The 14,984-nt window shown below is 53.7% G+C and overlaps 6 protein-coding genes across 6 annotated transcripts; 2 read left to right on the forward strand and 4 right to left on the reverse strand.

Annotated features, from left to right (window-relative positions):
- Positions 1-541: 541 nt before the first annotated feature.
- On the forward strand, positions 542-2,292 carry PG985_011393 (Trichothecene C-15 hydroxylase; the record flags this gene model as incomplete). The annotated part of the gene is made up of 3 exons (XM_066831160.1): positions 542-1,738; positions 1,857-2,026; positions 2,103-2,292. The coding sequence occupies 3 exons, from the start codon at positions 542-544 to the stop codon at positions 2,290-2,292; spliced, it is 1,557 nt and encodes a 518-aa protein (XP_066681842.1).
- Positions 2,293-2,416: 124 nt separating this feature from the next.
- On the reverse strand, positions 2,417-3,255 carry PG985_011394 (uncharacterized protein; the record flags this gene model as incomplete). Its single annotated transcript, XM_066831161.1, has 2 exons — positions 2,417-2,947; positions 3,022-3,255. The coding sequence occupies 2 exons, from the start codon at positions 3,253-3,255 to the stop codon at positions 2,417-2,419; spliced, it is 765 nt and encodes a 254-aa protein (XP_066681843.1).
- Positions 3,256-3,753: 498 nt separating this feature from the next.
- Positions 3,754-5,839, reverse strand: PG985_011395 (uncharacterized protein; the record flags this gene model as incomplete). The annotated part of the gene is made up of 3 exons (XM_066831162.1): positions 3,754-4,267; positions 4,385-5,450; positions 5,590-5,839. 3 exons carry the CDS (start codon positions 5,837-5,839, stop codon positions 3,754-3,756), a joined length of 1,830 nt encoding a protein of 609 aa, XP_066681844.1.
- A 271-nt stretch (positions 5,840-6,110) lies between these two features.
- Positions 6,111-9,227, forward strand: PG985_011396 (uncharacterized protein; the record flags this gene model as incomplete). The annotated part of the gene is made up of 4 exons (XM_066831163.1): positions 6,111-7,063; positions 7,121-7,864; positions 8,068-8,320; positions 8,598-9,227. The coding sequence occupies 4 exons, from the start codon at positions 6,111-6,113 to the stop codon at positions 9,225-9,227; spliced, it is 2,580 nt and encodes an 859-aa protein (XP_066681845.1).
- Positions 9,228-9,792: 565 nt separating this feature from the next.
- Positions 9,793-11,253, reverse strand: PG985_011397 (uncharacterized protein; the record flags this gene model as incomplete). Its single annotated transcript, XM_066831164.1, has 1 exon — positions 9,793-11,253. The coding sequence occupies one exon, from the start codon at positions 11,251-11,253 to the stop codon at positions 9,793-9,795; it is 1,461 nt and encodes a 486-aa protein (XP_066681846.1).
- A 1,375-nt stretch (positions 11,254-12,628) lies between these two features.
- PG985_011398 (protein kinase domain-containing protein) lies at positions 12,629-14,386 on the reverse strand (the record flags this gene model as incomplete). Its single annotated transcript, XM_066831165.1, has 1 exon — positions 12,629-14,386. The coding sequence occupies one exon, from the start codon at positions 14,384-14,386 to the stop codon at positions 12,629-12,631; it is 1,758 nt and encodes a 585-aa protein (XP_066681847.1).
- Between the last annotated feature and the right edge of the window lie 598 nt (positions 14,387-14,984).

A 14,984-nucleotide genomic window follows, 5' to 3' on the forward strand; every position in this document is an offset into this window, starting at 1 on the left:
CCCGGATCAAGATGGGCTCAACGGCCTCTATACTTTATCGAGTCTAGACCTGTCTGCCCTATGCACTGCCAAGGACGACATTAATCAATAATCGCGATACGTCACTGGCGTACTTACGTGATGGTGCTGCATATCTTCATGCCATGCGGCGACAAGATGACGCCCCATCCTTGGAGACAGGCGCAATATGGTCGTTCATTGGTTGCTCGGGTTCTCGCCTACTATTGCCTTCCGATTATGTTACATCTGCGGACGTACTTTGCCCCATTGCTGACCGGCTGGGACTTTGGAGATGGTTGAGTTATCTCGGCTGGGCTGACTTGGCATGGGGTTAGGGACGAAAGAGAATGCGGCTCTGGAGAAGCGAAGAGATAAAAATGCACGACATGGCCTTCGATCTGTGTTTACAATCAAAGACCGACAGGCTCTCGCCTAGAACCCGTTTGTGCAACCATCCTCTACCATACTTTTTCGGTTGCCCATCCCCCAAATCCCAATTGCGATACTAACGCCACCCTTTCTGTGACCATTCACCGTCATCATGACTGGCCTCCGACTGCTGAGTGAGGTCAAGCCTGCTCATCTAGGCCTGGCCCTGATGGTCGCATCAGCATTCACTGGACTCCTGTATATCATCGTGCTCAGGCCTGTATACAACCTCCTTTTCCACCCCCTGAGAAAGTACCCCGGCCCCAAACTCTGGGCCGCGACCCAGCTGCCCTACCTCCGAAACTGGATCGGAGGCTATGCCCCCCAGAAGATCCTGGAGCTTCACCACCAGTACGGCGACGTCATCCGCGTGGCCCCGAACGAGCTCTCGTACCTGCGCCCGGACGCCTGGCGCGAGATCATGGGCTACATCCCGCGGGGCGTGCTGGAGAACGAGAAGGACCCGCTCATCTTCCGCGGCCTCAACGTCGAGGACAGCCTGATCGGCGCCCCGCGCGAGCACCACCGCGCCCTGCGCAGCGTGCTGTCCCACGGCTTCTCGGCCTCGCGCCTGCTGGACCAGCAGCCCATCATCATGCGCTACGTCGACCTGCTGGTCGAGCGGCTGCGCGAGAAGACCATGACGGACAAGGAGATACCCGTCAACATGGTGCTCTGGTACAACTATGCCACCTTCGACATCATCGGCGACCTGGCCTTCGGCGAGTCCTTCGGCTGCCTCGAGAGCAGCGCCCTGCACCCCTGGGTCGCCGTCGTCTTCAAGTGGCTCAAGTTCAACGCGCACGTCGTGCAGTGCCGGCGCGTGATCCCCTGGGCCTTTGAGATCGTCGACGCCGTGCTCGGCCGCATGGCCACCAGCCAGGTGCAGGAGCACATCGGCTACATCAACGCCAAGCTCGACAAGCGGCTCGGCACGGTGACGGACCGCCCCGACTTCGTCGACTCCATGCTGCGCACCGACAAGGCCGGGCTGGCCCTCACGCGCAACCAGCTCATGGAGAACGCCAACTTGTTCATCGTCGCGGGGTCCGAGACCACGGCTACTACGCTTTGCTTCACGACGTGGCTCTTGCTCACACACGCCGAGGTGATGCGCAAGGTCACCGACGAGCTTCTCGCGGCGTTCACGCGGGAAGAGGAGATTACCTTCCACAGCGTGCTGTCGCTCAAGTACTTGATCGCCGTCTTCGACGAGGCCCTTCGCCTGTATCCACCTGTTCCGGTTACCGTGCCTCGTCAGGTACCGCCGGGAGGACGGCAGATTTGCGGTGACCACATCCCCGAAAATGTAAAGTGTTCCCCTTACTCGTTGATTTTCTATCCAGCCTCTCTCCCGCATCTCATTACCACTTGTTCTTCTCGTAACCACGTTAACTGCGAATAATTACTGACTCTGGCGCTTGAAGACCAAGGTCGGGATCTGGCACTACCCAATGTCCCACCACGCCGGCCACTTCGCTCTCCCCGATGAGTTCCACCCAGAGCGCTGGCTTGGCGAGGATCCGCGCTTCGCCCACGACCGCAAGGAGGCGTTCGAGCCCTTCTCGCACGGCAGCAGGAACTGCCTAGGAAAGAAGTAAGCCTCCCCCATCCCAGATGTTGTCAATAGCTTGGGGGCCATACCGTGACTAATAACATTCCTCGCAACACAGTTTGGCTTACGCAGAGATGCGCACCATCATGGCGCGCATGCTGTTCAACTTTGACATGCGACTGGCCAACGGCTACGAGAAATGGGCCGATCGCTGTCCGATCCACAACCTGTGGGAGAAGCCGCCGTTGCTGATTCATTTCAAGCCGCGTGACGACCAGGACCGTGAGATCCTCCGCTCTAGAATCTGAATACGACATGCATTAGTCTCTTGCTAGTTTAATCTGTTCTTAGTTTCGGGACACGGGGGAGACGGTAACTCTGGCAATGTTATTATGGGCATACTCTTGACGTACTAGATCATGTACAATGTAATTACAACCCAGCAACCCTGATCAATCTCTGTTTCGCCTTTTCCAAAGCCGCCATATCGACTCCTGAACCATGTTCCCCATCCAATCGATCATCCACTCGCCGCCGCTTCCGCGGTCTCTCGTCTGGCATATATACACTCTCACCCGCATTCTCACTTTCACTTTCACTTCCGGTCTCGCTCTCACTCCCGCTCAAGCACAAACACTCGTCCCCATCGCATTCGCACTCGTCCAGCCCCGCGAGCTCCTCCTGCGCCATGGCCGCGAGCAGAAGCCCCACCTGGCCGACAGCCTGCCGGATCATCTCAGACCGAGTCACCGCCTGCCTGTTCCCGGCGGCCATGTGCTTCTTGATCGGCTGGTCCAGACGCTCATTGATCATCTTCGGCCCCTCCTCCGCCTGGTCGCGGATCTGCTCTCGCAGGGCGTAGAACCGGTCGATCTTGGCCTGACGATGCTCCTGCTCGTAGAAGCGCCGGCGTCGCTCCTGGGCTACCTCCCGGGTTGCGAATATGGATTCATACTGCGGGACCTGTTCCTTTTGGGTCAGTTGCAGCTCCAATGAAGACATGCCATCCATCATATGGGAATGAGCAGCGGACTTACCATGAGAAGGTAGCCCCCGAATGCAATGAGCTTCTGATCCTCCACCCACGCTTTCATCCGGTTCCAGGCTTCCTCCTCCAAGTCCACTGTGGAGTCTTCAATAGCCTTCAACCTGACATCAAACCATGACTTGGGTGCAGCGGCGGATCTTCTGCCTGTGGTCGTGAACGGGTCGGACGCGGCCCGGGCCTGGACGGAAATGGCGCGACCGTCATTTGCCTTGACGCGCTTCATTCTGGGTTTTGCACGGTCATCAAATGGAACCACGAAGAGTAAGTGTTCGAGCAGGGCAGCTGGCTGTTAACAATGATATGATACGACAAATCAACCCCCTTTTTCGTGGTGTGTGGTCAACACGGCTCAAAAGTATCGAGTAAAACGCGTCCTCGAAACGGGCACGTGCGACTGCAGAGCGCTGACTAAGATGGGGAATTGTTTAGAGCTGGGGTCTAGCTCGGGCTAGCTTGAGCCAATTACGACGTCGGACTAAGTACGCTATGAATGTGGATTTAGGCATCGAAGTCCCTGTCGCCCCTGTGAGTATAAACCGGTCACGTTTGTTCAAAATGTGAAAGGTAGCAGGGTAACACAGTTTATTTGAATCCAACTCCATCGCTTTCGCACCCATACTCTCCACCAAGCTGCCCTGCCGCCAGAGCCCTGAGAAAAAGCACCATGTGATCAAGACACCGGCAGATCTCTCCTCGCTTGTCCACAGCCTCCTCCCCAATATCAACTACGGTCCTGAATGGACACCTTCCGAGCTTCTCTGATCAATCCTCCCTGTCCCGCGCCTGGTCGTGCAGGGCCTACACCCAAGCGGCCACGGTCCGGTGGCGAGTCTGCTCGTAGGTGCGCCGTCTCCGGTCTTGTGCTGTCACTCGGAAGGCCTGGGCTCTCGATACTGTTGTGATGGACCAGTTCCTCGTCAAAGAAAGTAGGTGCCGACCTGTCGAAGTCATTGAAGTTGGCGCCGAAGAATGGGTCGTCGGGTTCACTGAAATCGCTTGGATCATAGACCGTTGATGACGAGATGGATTCAGCCCGCGTGTTGGAGGTCCCGTTGGGAGAGAACAAATTGCCGTGTAGGTGAGATGAGGAAGACATCTGAGGCTCACCGGGCGTAGTAGTGATTTGGTCGAGCGTGGAAGGGCCGGGACTGCGCATGTCGTTTTCCACCTCCCCAAACACCCCCTCAAGCTCACGCCTGACCCCAGAATCTGCAAATCGGCGTTCATCGGAATGGCTATTAGGGTCAGTGTTCGATAAAGTCTGAAATGTATTACTTATCCTCTCTGCAATCGTTTCTTCGATTCTCTGTTGTTCAAGGGGTAATTGTTTAAATCTGCTTTCGCTAACTGACGATGCGGAGGATGATGACTCGTTTGCATCGTCAGGTAATGGAGCAACGAATAGAGCGAGTTGCTCTTGGTGCATGGCAATGTGTCTTTTCAGCTCAGCACGACTGACTGTCTCGACTTGGGGAGGCTGATCGTCCTCTCGCTTGTTCCTCCTTCGGCAACGCTCACGAGCCCAGTCGCAGAACGGGCAGTCGGTGGTTTTGAAGTGATTGGGAACAACCCGTCCGGAGTCTGCCAGCATCGAAAGCTGACCGGGGAGATTTAATCCATGAGAATGCTTGATGTGTGACATTGTGGCATCTTTATCTTGGCATGGCTTGTTGCACAACGTGCACACAAACTGAGACCGGTGCTGCGTGATCTCGTGATCAAACCAGCTTTTCCGATCTCCGAACATACTGGACGCACAATCCTTGCCCCCAATCGTACAGATATACGCCTTCAGATCCTGGTAGGCATGTGCTTTCCAAGCTTTCTCTCGATTAAATTGTCTGATGGTGAAGCATATGGGGCACTGAAATGCTTCACCCTCAGGCGATAGACTGCTCAGAAGCGGCAGCCTCAGCTTTTTGTCAGTGTCAAAAGTGGTGGATGCCGTCATGAGAGACTCCAAATCGTCGTCGACCTCCTGGACGGAAAGCGTGCTCAGGTTCATTGCTGGGGGTAGTGTAGTGGCCTTGCTAGAAACGCGCTCTGTAGCTCTATCATTCGTCACAGATGGTCTCGCATCCGAGCTGAGATTCGCAGTGTGGTCGCGAGAATACTGAATGAACTGACGCCGCCGAATGCTAGCTTGTGCAATTCGTCTAGCCAACTTCTTTCCGTCGTTGTCGGTTTCTAGATATGAATACTTGGCTATAGCGTGGTTGTAGTCGAAGTCATCAGGAAATGGATCCGTCCGTTGCAGAGCTCGATTCCAACGATTATCGGATCCAGGCGCCTTTACCAGAACCGCAAGACGGAACAAGAAGGCTAATGACTGAGACATTACCTCAATCAAGACCGCAAACTCATCGACAGGTGAGGCCCGACCAATCTGGTCATGATGGACCTCTTCTGATGGAATCGCTTCGCATAATGTTCTTACTAAAAGAAGCCGGCGTTAATAAAAACTTATCCGAAGTTCGAATGAGAAAGTATAAGAAAATAAACGGCTGAATTCTGTTTATGGCAGGTTTAAGTCCGTTTTATACTCGAATATGCTTACATTCAAAAGAGGCCTGCTCAATCTCTTGGAGATGGCGCAATATTTCGTCTCGGATCTCTGGGGACTGAGCCACGCGGGCGTCCAACGATAATTTTTGGCTTGGGTGATGAAAAGCTCCCAGATTGCCCGCCCACAGCTGGAACCGAGCAGTCAAATCAGCTACTCTCTCCCGTGCATCGCTGGTTTGCCCTCCGTAATCAATCAAGGACTGTTGTATCGCATGACAACGGTCCGAAATGGACAGCGGCATCATCGTATGTTCTCAGGGTGTAGGGAAGGAACATGGGCACACCAAACCCTTTGAAAATGAGGAGAAGGCTCAATCGCTGGGAAACGACTGCATTCGGGCTTATGTGATGCCGGCATGACTTCCACCAATGATGATTGGGTCGGAATCCCTGTCAGCTGAAAACAACCCCGCATCAGATACGTTTGGCACTCACTTCTGTTTTGCCTAGAATGCGGCTTAATTGAGTAGATTCCAAGTGTCTTCTTTCCCGTCTTTAGTGATATACATTGCCATGTCAGGTTTTGAAGTTGCTGGGTTGGTGCTTGGCGCCATTCCTCTTGCGCTTGAGCTTTTGAAGCACTACGAAGATGCTGCCCACCGGCTGAATTACTGGAGAAAAATCCAGGTGGAGTATCTGCACTGCAAGGGGGAACTCGAACTCCAGGTACTGCTGTTCAAGAAGAACCTGCGCCGGTTACTATTGCCACTGGACATGGGCGACACAGAGATCGATACGCTGCTGGCAAACCCCAATGATCCGGCATGGAAAGATCCTTCTGTCGAAAGTCGGCTTGAAGCTCGATTGCAGGATACATACCGGCATTACCTCGAGTACGTAAAGAGACTTGAGCAGACGATGAAACAGCTGAAGGATCTACTGGCCGTGGATTCGGTCGAGGTGCAAGGTCATCTGGCAAAACCCCGAGACTCCTGGACCTTTAAGGGGCTCAAGACCAAAGTCCTGGACTCGGAATGGTGGGGCTACGAGAAATACAGAATCCGCTTTGCCAACAGCGCCAAAGACCGGCATCGACTGCTTGAGGAGCTGGACAAGTACAATACCAAACTAGAAAAGATTCTGAGGACCAGCGACGAGGATACGCGCCTGGTCACTGACAGGGAACACGCCATCGTCGACGACAAGCTCTGTTCTTTCTGGATCCAGGCGACACGGATATACAGTGCATTATCAAATCATTGGGATTGTGGGTGCGAATCCCAAGCAGATCATTCCGTCCGCGTAGCTTTGGCTCACCGAATCCAAAGCACTCAAGGCTTCGAGCTGGCCTGGACACGGACGCGGCCACTACTATGCGACACTTGTTATCTCCAAATAGACAAAGCAGATAGTCTTATCTACGCCCTCGAGAAGATGTCTGTTCACCGGTCCGGCGCACCACAGAAGCCCCAGCCAAAGAAGTCCTCAATGAAAGGTAAAGGCGCGGCGTCTGGGAAAAGCCTCAGGTATGTTTGATCCTTCTAATATGAGTGACCAGGAATCATAGCGCTAATACCTTTCAGGGCCGCAATACCATCTGTCAAGATATCAACGCCACTTGTACCAGCAGCTGGTGATATGGAGATTGACAAGATATCAACCATATGCGCATCTCTTCATGTCTTTGGAAAAGGCTGTGTTGGTTATATACAGGACGAGAATAGCATATACTATGTGCACCAAGATCCCAAGCCAAGGAAGTTTGCCATCGCTTTGGACGACCTCGTCCGAAGCCAGTTGGGACAGCCCCCAAGCCGCCGACAGCGTTGCCAAATATCCTTGGCCGTAGCATCCTCCTTCATGCAGCTGTTGGATACGCCGTGGATGCCACCAAATACGCACCCCGAAATCGTCTTCACACCAGACGACAAGTACTACAACCCGGAGCTTGTACTCGAGTACGCCTCACTACCACGGCAAAACGCGCCGACGGTTGTGCCAAAGCCGAGCAACAGCCCTCCTCCCACGAGCGACTTCTTTGGGCCGATGGAATTCTTGGGGGTTCTGCTCCTGGAGTTCTGCTTTTGGTCCCTGTTGGAGGCGCATCCCCTACGGGCTTCCTTCCCTAAAGCCAAAACAGAGATGGAGAAGCTGGCCTTTGACCTTGCCGCGGCGCAGAGCTGGAGGACGAAGGTTTTAGAACATAGCGGGCTGGACTACAAGAAGGCGGTGGATTGGTGCTTTCAGGGCCACAAAGACATCTCGTCCGCGTCCTGGAGGAAGGACATGTTCCGGAACGTTATCCAGCCTCTGGAGCAATGTCATAAGTATTTGTCCGGCCACCCATTCTGAGCACGTGGGGAATAAATTGTACTTTGGCTATATATCACTTTAGAGCTTTGAATGCTAGAGGTAATTGCCAAATCACTGTTTGAAATAATACATTTGTTTATGAACTGCTGTCTCCTCTGCTGTTCTATGGGCTTTGGGGCTGACCAATGCCTGAGTTAACTCTTGTGCGTGCTCATAGTTTTCCTGGTACGCCTTCACATAACCATCACTTGACAATCACTATCGGGTACGCCGTGTATGCCCTGTCAACACTACTGGTGCCTATTGATGTGGAAGCCAACCTTCGTACTCCCACAGCGGCTCCCAAGCCTGCATATCCAAGTCGAAGTTTTGACTGGCCCTCGAAAGAGAACACATCCTTCACCGAACCGCTCAACATTCAACCATTTTCGCCAGTATCAATATTGGCCGCCACAATATCATTTATTCCGGTAAGAAGATCCATACAATCCAACAATGAAATCACTCGTACACTGTACCTGCCTAATCATTCTACATCCGTTCTTCCCCCCAACACCAATCTCAAGCATCTACCGACCAACAAGGCTTGCAATACTTATTTCTGCGTCACTAATATCAATCCCACAAACATAGGGTCCAACCCAAAGAGCAGACGCAAACTCATCACCGACTTCTCTCACTGTAAACAGTAAGTTCTTCCTTCTTTTTCTCTTTGCGTATTCTACGTTGTGGTGTTCCCTATCACAGACTCGCAGCTCGCTAACATACTTGTCCGGTCCACCAGTCATGGAGAACACCAACGAAGCCACCAAGATGCCCGAGTCCAAGGACGAGACCAAGACCAACGGACCCTGCATCGTCTGCGGCAAGAAGACAGAGCGAACCTGCTTCACCTGCGGCGAGGACTTTGTCTGTAGCTGGCCCTGCAACGAGGCCGACAACCTGCTGGCCGTCCACAACCCCGCCTGCGACAAGCACAAGGAAACCTCGGCCGACGACATCCTGTCCTGCATCGGCGGCGACCGCCTGCCCGTCCGTCCCCAGACCGTCAAGGACTTCGGCTTCGACCGCTGCCTGGTCATCGAGGACAAGTCCCAGCTGATGGGCACCTACCGCACCCTCGTCACCACCTTCGGCGTCCGGGCCCCGAAGCTCCACGAGTGGCGCGTGGCCCAGGAGCTGCACCCCAACATCGCCAAGATCTTCGGCACCGAACGGGCCAAGAATAATGTCCCCGTCGTGTATCTCGACTGGTTCAAGAAGCACGCCTACGTCTTCGACGGCGGTCTTCACGGCTCATTCACCGGTACTCAGGCGAAGGAGACCGGAGACTTCTGGCCCAACTTGCGGGGTCGTCTGGATCGCGCCTTCTCTTGATTTGGTTCGTGGCGATAGTCCGGGAAACGTGACGACCCGGAATGGGCGGGCATGATCATGGCAGAACACCAAGCAAATGGCATATTCTGAGGAAGTACGGGGCATTACACGTAGTCAGACACGCAGAGCCCGCAATCTCAATTTGATCAATGGGATGTGACATCGTCATATCTACTTCATGCTGATCTACGTGCAATGAAATTGTAATGTGCCTGTGTACAGCCTTCTTAAGTAGGACAACGCTTATATCATTCCATGAATACCGCCACTCCTTTCTTTTGAATAGTAGCGATATATGCAGTGTGTAGGTGAGAGATGATCATCAGGGCGGCATAATGTTGGCTTGGTGCTTCACGTCGTCAATTTCTTCCAAAGGGTCAATCCAGGTAGCAGACGCCTTTGGCAGTGTGGGGTAGGACCAACTGTCCGGGAGATCTTACTCCAACGTTCTAACGGCAGCTAGAGCCTACGCAAAGGCTTTTCACGTACGTTGGACATTTCGAAACAAATCACATAAAGCATGAAAAAACAGATATTGTACGGCAGTTTCAAAATCATCAATTAGTCAGTCCCCAAGAGCACTGCGCATCTTCGTTTTCACTTCCGCTATTTGAGCCGTAACTTGTTGGGTGATGTACTCTTGTATGGATTCTGACATGTTCTCCTTCAGCCAGTCCGCCATGATATCCTTTGCAAGGTTTCCCATATTGCACTTCATCCAGTCCTCCACCTCGTCACCAATATCTGGCACCTGCTTCCCGAGCCTCTCGCACTCCTCGTCGAGCTCGCCAGTGTGAACCAATATTGACTCGACGGCCTCCTCGGTTTCGACTTGTCGGTTTTCCAGCACGCCATGGCTTTCCTCCAGCTCGTTATGCCGTCCTTCTAATTCCTTGTTTCGCTTCTGGAGGGCTTTGATATCGTCCTGTAACCGTTCGATTTGCTGACGCTGTCGCTCAAGCTGGAATTGCAACCGACTCTCGAAGGAACAATCCAGACCTGAAGACCGACTTTGCAATATCATTTCGATTGGTTTCGCCGTTCTTGCAAATCTCCTCTTTGCCGCGGGGTGCAAATCAATCTCTTCGCTCCCGCAATTCAGCACGCGTTTACCAACCATTGGATGCCTGAACCGCGGTTCGTCGTTATCTTCGTACGCCGGCGGCGCGCAATCGCCAACAGGACTGGCGGCAGAACTGTTGGCAACAGCGGGCCGATCCGCAGAGACGGTTGTAGCATCCGGCTGGTCCTTTGACTTGTGCCCTTCACTCGGACATTCCTCATACCGTGGAGGAGAATCTCGGTAGCAGGAGGGAGTGTCGAAAGCGACGGTAGCGGCGTCTGACTCGGTTGCAGCATCCGATGCGGTTGTGGCTGGTGCTTCCGCATGATCTTGGTCCTCCCGAGAGAATACAACACCGCCTTTGCCATGGTAGAGGCTGCGCAAATCCACCATGCGCTCGTATGCGTGGCGTTGGGCCGCGGTCAGAGCTGGAAATTGCCGAACAGCCTCTGCCAGGTTCTGGAACTTCTTGATCGGCAAGATATTGTGAGGCATGTAGAGCGAAAACAATGAAGCGGCGGCGAGCGAGGAGACAGACTTGAACTTTTGTTGTGATGGGCTGTCGGGAGCGCCCTGAAGGTAGAAGTCGGTAGGCACAACGAGCTGAGCATGGCTATCCATGTGTAGCTGAAACTGGAGACGCGTGACAAAGCGAGCGCCGCCCAGTCGCTCACGGACGCGATCGAGGCAAGACGGTACTCGCTCGCTTGTGTCGGTCGCATCGCACGTCGTGTTCCGTAGCGAGAGAATGCGATCGGGGGTGATCTGCAGATAGACGGTGGTTTTGGTGGAGGTGCTGTCGGTGATGGGAATGCTGAGACGGAAGAGGACCGATGTGGACGGCTTGTACACGGCATCAAGTCTCATGGGGTGGTCAACGAATTCGGGGCTGTGGCGGCCATCATGATCTTCATGGACGACGAAAACTGAGTGCGCAAAACGCGTCTCCTCGGTGGGCATCATGTCGCGTTCGCTCTTGTCAAACCTACTAAATGGGCAGCAGACGGGCTACGATGGGCAAATACTCACCAGATCACGGTCATGGGTTTGCGCTGCTTCTAGTTCTTCGACAGCAGGTTCAACAGCCGACAAGATGAGTTCCGACAGGGGCCTGACCCTACTCGAGGGGCGTTGGGAACTCGTGCGCGAGCAGTAGAATGACTGGGGCGGCAGGTGACCGGTCCATGCATGAAGCCGCCGCGAAAGCAGGCAACAAGGTGGACGAGTTCCGACCGGATCCGGGTCCTACTCGCGCAGAGTCGGCCAAGCCAGCAGGAGCAGTAGAATGGCCGGGGCGCCGGGTGACCGATCTGTGAGATGTTTTACGCGCGCGCAAAGAACTAGAGCAGAGGGAGTCGATGGAAGTAGATGGTGGCGTTGGTTGCTGAAGTTGTGGTTGATGACTGGATTGATGGTATGGAGAAGGAATTGATGGAGGAAAGATGGAGTGATCGGGCGCAAGGCAGGAGATGAGTAATAATGAGGGTGGCTGGTAGGCTCCACCCGGTGCTGAGTGCCCCACCACGGCAATCAAGCAAAAAGGATTTAGTGGGACATTGTCAGATTGTTTCCAGGCACAGCAAGCAACAGCTGACATTTTAATTGAGTGGGGAACAGGGCAGCTCTTACAGCGGACAGCCAGCTACCTACTGACTTGCAGGCCCTGATTACAGGCAGTCCCAGTCGGCTATCTCCAAGCTGCTTGGACTCACCTTGCTGTTGCTGCAATTCCATGTGCCCGCCTAGCTGTTCAACGCATTCAGCAGGGACTTACTTACTACGGAATTTTATAACTACAACTGTTCCATTATCATAGGATGGTATTTAACCAGTGTAACGATGGTGACTATTACAGAGCGCGAGTTCGCGTCGGGTCGTTATGACCTACCTTTTTTTGTACAAGGCAATTGTTAGGCAATACTGGGCTGCGTGTCTCCCGCCAGGCCATTACTCCAAAATCGACCTGCTGTTTACATACGCACTTCCGCAGTACAGCTCACCCATGACGCGGTGAACTAGACTCTGGGGAGACACAATGCAGCGACAGAGAAGATGCGAGTTGTAATTCAAATGCGAATATCTTCCTTCAAACTTCGCCATTTGATAAACTACAGTGTCTATCATTTCAAGGACGTGTGAGTCGGCAAATGAAGGGAACAAGAAGCAGCAATCCATGGAAAGCTCTCTAGATTTCTCGCACGAAGACCTGAGTTGCCGAGAACTGCATGCCGCGCCCCAAATGAAAGCGATTTCCGGGCTACTCTTCTCAAGATCCCAGACATGTCAACAAAAGGGATGACCCAATGTCGCAGCGCAGAAAGCCTCCCCAGCTTTAGTCTCAACACTTGAGAACTTCCCGTCGGCCATCTCCCCCAACGCAAGAGTAATACTTCCCCTGCGGCTCCCGCTTGCGCAACTCCTGGAGGTAATGATCATCGTCTAAACAGTGATGGCCATCGGAAAAACAGCTGGGGCAGATGTCGTAATAAACAGCGATAAGGCAGCGGCCACAGTGGTAGTAGTGATCCGCCGTGGGCGCCTGGCAGCGACGGCAGCGTATGTTGATCGGCCAAGCCACCATGTCGTCCTCCGCCGGAGTCTCCTCGTCATCGACACTGAGTTCTCTTATCCTAGGCATATCGGCGACCTCCGCTGGTGCAGGGAACTCCTGGAGAAGTTCCCAGGCCGGGCGCCGTTCCTCCGGCTTATCACCTCTGCACAAGGCGATCACTTTGTTCATGAAGGGTGGGGCCTTACTAGGATCCAGCGAAGGCAGGTGGCTGTCGGAACCAATGTCCACTTCGTCCTCTGGTGCCTCGATATCAGCATGTTCGCATACCGTCGATCGGTAGACCGCCTCTTCATTGGCCGCTATGCACCACAGGATCAGCCCGAGCTGGTAAAGATCCGTCGCCGGATGCACAGGTATCGCCGAAACTGGATCGCCGGAATCATCCCTCATGTCTTGGCATTCAGGAGGGATCGACAGGTCTTGCAGGTCGTCCGCGTAGGTGAAGGAATCCCGGAAGCTGTTGAGGAAGACGACGTTGTCGTGCTCGTCAATGTAGAGACCGTTGCGGAGAAGGCGGCCAAGCGAGCCGTGCCGTAAGCCTTCGCCGTGAAGCTCCGAGATGCCTTGGATGATCTGTCTGCACCATCGTTCGCGGCGGACCCAGTCGACGAGTGTCCCGTGCTGTTTCGCCCGGGAGATGACATCCAGCAGTGGACCCAGCGACGGGTTCCGGCAGAGAAACCCACTTATTCTCCCGTCGTCGTCCTCGACCAGGCCTACCAGGGATCCGAAGCCGTTGCTCCTGCGTAAGCGATACAGGACCTTCAGGGCATACAACTCCTCATCCATGTGGTCATCCCTCGAATTGAAACGAACCTCGATCACCCAGCCCGACTTCAGCTTGGCTTGCAGTCGAACAGCCTCATACTTCCACGAAACGGGGCAGTGAATCAGCTCCCTCTCCTTGTACCTGGGATAGCTCATGTGGACGGCCTCGGCTGATACCTGTTGTAGGTACTGCTGCGTCTTGCGTTTCTGGCGTGGATTTTTGTCCACTTGGAAGTTGCCCTGTCGATGCCCCAAGAATAGGTCAATCTGTGCATCTTGCGGCAGAGCCTTGCGACCCTGTAGAAACTTATGAAGGGCGTCCGTCAGGGTGGCAGGGGGCTCATAAGCTTTCCTATACCCAATGCTCGCCGGCTTGGCCCTCAAGGCCGGCCAGTAGGTGGAGTCCCGGTTGATTTCCACGTGCAGAGTGACGCATGTGAATTGCCGTCTTCTCAGAAGGAGCAAGGTGTAGGTTACATCCCGGTGGTTCATGGACTGTGAGACCTCTTGGGAGTCGTAGAATATCAGCGGGTCCTTCGCCGTTGTATATGCCTCTGGTATGAAGTTTGGCGAGCGTTCCAGCGAGGTAGCTGTGACGAGTCGCTGAGTAGACTTGCTGTAGGTCTCCAACCTCGTGGATAGTTCCTCTGCATCCGGGTTGGTTTGGGTCCCATCTCCGTCGGGCTTCACTACTTCCGAGGACTGATTGGAAAGAGTAGCTTGCCCCAGTCCGACTGACTCAACCAAAGTTCTCATTTCCGTATTTGAATCGGATAGACTGTGAACATCAGATCTAGAAAGCCCAGTCGGAGGCGAGCCCTCCAGTCGGTCAAAACGGAGCTTGGACGACCTGAGATGAACGTATCTTAACGGATGCTATCTTGCATCTGACATAATCGCATCATGATGGTAACTTACGCTTGAAGTGCGAAGATTAGTTGTCCTTGTGCTTCGCTAAGGCTATCCTTCATCCGACTGACTTTATTGTGGTGCAAAAGCCAGGCTCTCTTGATTGCTCGACTTGATTCATCTTTTCCCCCGGCTAATATATCAGTATCCAAGACCTTGTGTAGCTCTTTTGCACTTTTCACGTTTCGATCTAAGGCCAATGATACCAAATGGTTAGCCTGTCCATGGGAGTCCCTATCGATGGCTGCCAGGAGTGATTGTATGGCTTGCAGGTAATCCTATATGAATGGTGATTAGATGACCTCACATGGTCAGATAACGGGTAGGAAAACCCAGCCTCCTTACCGTAAGGTGCTTGATCTCCTCAGGTGCGTCTTTCCATTGTCGATGCGGCGAGCACCTTCGACAGACTTATCGACGACTTTCACCAGAGCCACGACGCTGG

This window comes from Apiospora marii (assembly GCF_038362585.1).
Source record: "Apiospora marii strain CBS 49790 chromosome Unknown utg000007l_segment0_segment0, whole genome shotgun sequence".
In the NCBI taxonomy this organism is placed as follows: domain Eukaryota; kingdom Fungi; phylum Ascomycota; class Sordariomycetes; order Amphisphaeriales; family Apiosporaceae; genus Apiospora; species Apiospora marii.